The sequence below is a fragment of the Solea senegalensis genome, linkage group LG5 (genome assembly GCF_019176455.1).
Source record: "Solea senegalensis isolate Sse05_10M linkage group LG5, IFAPA_SoseM_1, whole genome shotgun sequence".
Taxonomy (NCBI): domain Eukaryota; kingdom Metazoa; phylum Chordata; class Actinopteri; order Pleuronectiformes; family Soleidae; genus Solea; species Solea senegalensis.
Window position 1 is genome coordinate 21,026,886 of NC_058025.1, and position 4,431 is coordinate 21,031,316.

The 4,431-nt window shown below is 42.4% G+C and overlaps 1 protein-coding gene across 1 annotated transcript; it reads left to right on the forward strand.

Annotated features, from left to right (window-relative positions):
- The first annotated feature begins 512 nt into the window (after positions 1-512).
- gas1a (growth arrest-specific 1a) lies at positions 513-2,710 on the forward strand. Its single transcript, XM_044025210.1, has one exon. The coding sequence runs from the start codon at positions 1,072-1,074 to the stop codon at positions 1,855-1,857; it is 786 nt and encodes a 261-aa protein (XP_043881145.1). The 5' UTR covers positions 513-1,071; the 3' UTR covers positions 1,858-2,710.
- Positions 2,711-4,431: the final 1,721 nt, after the last annotated feature.

The following is a 4,431-nucleotide window of genomic DNA, read 5'->3' on the forward strand; positions in this document are numbered from 1 at the left end:
TGCATGGAGTTTGCATGTTCTTCCTGGGTGCACATGGGTTCTCTCCACTCTCCACTTTCCTCCCACAGTCCACAAACATGCAGGTGTTAATTGAACATTGGAGTGTGGGTGTGAGTATAAGAGAGAGTTGTGTGTCTGTGTTACCCCACTTTTCGCCCTAACCTAATGTGGAGGATGAAGAAGTCTTATAATAAAAATAATGAATGATATTGTATATTTAGTAATACTAAAATACATGTGAACATATATGAACAATACTCCCCTAAGTGTATGTAGATAGAAACGTTTTAATGCACATTTAAGAAATCTTTTCTAAACAAAAGGGAGTTCTCCCCTCGATGAATTCACTGTCTAGCGCGTTCACTCTCACTCACCTTGCATTTCTCAAGACCCTCTTCCTCCCGCCCTCAATTCCCGCCCATCACGACGTATGAAACCCACAACAAGTGGTCCAACCAATGAGACGCACCTCTCCAGTGCGCGGAGAGAAAGGGGGTCGACAAGCAGAAAGACAAACGCACAGAGGGGGAGCGAGTAGATGACCACTTCGCGACCCGCATGGCTTGTTGTTTTTCCCCATGCACGTTTTGTTTGCACTTTCCTCCACATCAGGACTGCTCAATGATCCAGCGCAGTCTTCCAGGAGGACTCTCGGGACTTGTCCAGCTTCCCTTGTCGGAAGAAATCCGCTACGAGCTCGGAATCACTGCCATGGAAGAAGCCGCTGCAGAAAGGAACTCTTCCTAACTTATGGGGATTGTTTTTTCTTCTTCTTCTTCTTCTTCTTCTTCTTCTTCTTCTTCTTCCTCAGTGTGTTGGCGAGTTTCTGTTCGAGTTTCCAGCTCAATCATGTATGGATAATAAAGGGAGGTTCTCTGAAGACTGTTAATGGATCAGCGCTGACGGGAGCCGGGATTTCACAGTGCGCTGCCAGCCTGTTGAACGCCCACTCACGGGCCCGTTTCACGCACCATCTGCCCCGCAATAAACAGCAAAGACTGTTAATATCAGTGGGAGCCGTGTGTACGTTTCACATATGACACTGGCGTGAGTTCGTCTGTAGCCAGAATAATGGCAGCCGCTGACGCACTGACACGGAGCGTCTGTAGATCCGTGTCGGCTCTGAGTTGTGTACTTTTGTTTTTCGGCTACTTCTCCGTGGCCTCGCCGTCCCACGGTCGGCGGCTCATATGCTGGCAAGCCATCCTGAACTGCCAAGCCGAACACGAATGCAATTACGCATACGATCATTACTCGCGCGCCTGTGGCCCCGTGCTCAGCGGCGAGAGGAAGAAGTGTCCCAGCCACTGCATCTCCTCGCTGGTGCAGCTCAACCTCACCAAAAACGGTCCGGCGCTGGAGGACTGCAGCTGCGCGCATGACGCGATGTGCACGAGCACCAAACGGGCCATCGAGCCGTGTCTGCCCAGGACTACCAGCACTGGCTGCACGGAGGCGCGGCGCCAGTGCGAGAGGGACCAGCAGTGCAACTCCGCGATGCACGACTATCTGAACCATTGCGGGAAACTTTTCAGCGGCGCCGTGTGCACCAATGCATGCAGGAATGTGATCGCGAAAATGCGTAAAACACCCAAGGGTCAGCAGCTGGACACTTGCATGTGCGACGGGACGGAGCGGGCCATCTGTGAGTTTGTGAAGAGCAGCATGAAGGCGCTGTGCTTCGACTCCGCAGAGAAGGTCGAGGCCAGCGGAGACTTGGGCATCGATCAAGAGTACGAAGATGACATTTTGTATCCGGACTATTTTGAGGAGCTTGAGAACGGAGCCTCTCTTCCAGTCTCTCGCTGCGTTTTGACCCTGCTGGCATCCATTTTGGCTCTCCTGCCCCTCATTTAATCCCCTGGGTTCATAATCTGCCCAAGACTATTGTCCGGATAAATGGCACTTTCAACTTCTTGTCACCCATTGACCCTCTGCCCTTCTATTGAGAAAGGTTAGCGCCTGAGACACTCAAAAGGGAGGGTGGTGTGACGCAGGCCTTGTTCGAAGGAGTTTTCAGGACATTTACTATGCAAGTAAACACAGAAAATGTTTTTTTGTTTGTTTTGTTTTTACAGTGTGAGCTCAAGGCTGCTCTTCCTCTCACACCCTAAACCACACCACGTCTCTGCTCTCCAGATGCTTTGCTTATGTGATAAGCTCAACACAACTGTGGACTTTCTCACAGCATCAGACTGATAACGTGAACGTGCCATGATAAAGACACACTCGGTAACAATGTTACATTTAAATCACTGCCAATCTTCTTCTTTTTTTTTTTTTTTTTAAAGATCCAAACTATTTTTTTATGATAGATTATGGCCATGTACTGGCACCAGCTTTGCTGTTTTACAGGTATTTAATGCTGGGATTGATATGAATTTGTAAATAGATGAGGAGTTCAAGTGAAACAGTAATTTATTACATTCAAACCTATAGTTACATCCAAATGTCCACCATGTGAATAGAAGACAGAGAATTCCAGCTTTAAAGGGAACTTATTTGGAATGTATTCTCTACAAAGATAATGTACATTGTATATATGTTTATATCATATATAGATTTTTTTTGGCAGAGAATCCTCTATGTTTTAGGCTACGAGATGATTTATTCACTGTGTATATTGCCTAGAGAAAGAAATGTCTAAATCCACTGTATGATTGCCTCATTGATAAACTTATATAGAAGGCATAAAGGAAACTTGAAGATATCTCTTGTTAACTGTAATTTATTTCCCGAGTTTGTTGTGCCTCATTTCCGAATGTTAACTGTTTTTTTTTAATGGCTCCAAAAACAGGTTATAACACTCAAATTTGTTTACTGAAATTCTGGTTTTCACAAGTAGTGGAATTAGTGTTCTTTTTCTATAATAAGCATGATTTAGAACAACTGATGGGTCAGTTAGGTGTCGTACAAAAAAAAAAACAATAACATGAGCTAAATTCACTTAAAATAATTTTTGAATTAATTTTACAGTTTGCAGTAACTTACTTCATTCATAGACAATACAAACATAAGTAATCATAATTATTAATCCATTTAAGTGTGTCTTTAAGTAACACACATATTGTGACTTTTTAAACCATTGCATAATAATTAAAGAAAAGTCACTTATGTTGTTCCATTCTAAATTTAATTTAAATTGAGGTTTTACATATTGGGTTAACATGATACTAAACATTATTCCTGAATTTATCAATTCACAGATATTTTGCTGTTCTGTAACTGTGAACTGTGACTGCATTTACAAAAAGGAACATTTCACCTGTATCATCACATAATTAGTACATTAAGTCATGTATTTACAGTATATCAGCGTCATTAGACAGCTTTTCCTGTTTACTGGCACTGGCAATAATCTCCACTGTGTAGTTGCTTGGCTTTTGTAAAGCAGCTCACACCCTCACACAAAACACTCTCCGCATGTCACACATGAGGATTTAAAGCTGTTAAAGTCACTGTAATGTTTTTACAAACGTGAGACTTTAAGTAATGAAATTAAGATAGTTTCGAATAGCTATCAATCATGCTATTTAAATACAACCTGTCTCTCGTTACTAATGCAAACAGCATTAGGAGAAATTAGCGACTTAAAAATTGTTTATTTACACACCTGTCAATCATTACAGTCCTGTGTGGATTATACTCAGGTTAATAATTGGGACAACTAGAAATAGTGTGGTGCAGTATTATTCTTCCCCTGACAGTGTGTGTTATCATTAATTGTCAAATTGGTACAGCAATTATTTTCTGGACTTATTGCAGATCATACCTACCCTCTCGATGGTTGACTTTAGGGGCTTTAAACCGATGATTTGCAGCCAAATGTTTTATGGGGTGGGGGTGTTTAATGGATGGAAGAGAAGTCGAGTGGCATCTTTGTCATGGAAATGTTAAGCACATAATAGTTGGGTCGCACAATAGGGAGGCACTTCATTCTTTCAGGCCGGCTTGACACCTCTGGAGAGCGGAGCAGCGGGGAAGCATGTGGGAACGATCTGCTGCCGCTTAGGTCTCAACCCTCGACTGCAAGAAAATAAGGAAGGAGAAAACAAATGACAGGCTTTGGCAAAGGACATTTTATCCAGATTCTTCACTTAACTCCCCTCTTGTTTTTTGTTCAATCATTCTTTTTCAATACACTACTTCTACATGAAGACATTTCATAAAATGGAAATAGCCTACAAATCTCAAGTCGACTTCGTCTGGTGTCTCGCTACAGCGGATCTTCTGCCTACAAAACTCACTTGAAAACATTGACATTATTGGAACTTAAACATTTGCAACAAACAAAGGTATAATTAAAACCACAGTTTTGTTTGCGGTTTATGGATTCTCATTGCAAAAGAAATGTTCGTCTTTTAAAGACTCTTACTTTACAGTGTTGGTATGTGATATCTGCCATATATCAAGTTTTCTGTGGAACAGTTC

Bases quoted from the DNA above. Each gene is read 5' to 3' on its own strand.
- gas1a (XM_044025210.1), top strand. From the start codon at position 1,072: ATGGCAGCCGCTGACGCACTGACACGGAGCGTCTGTAGATCCGTGTCG.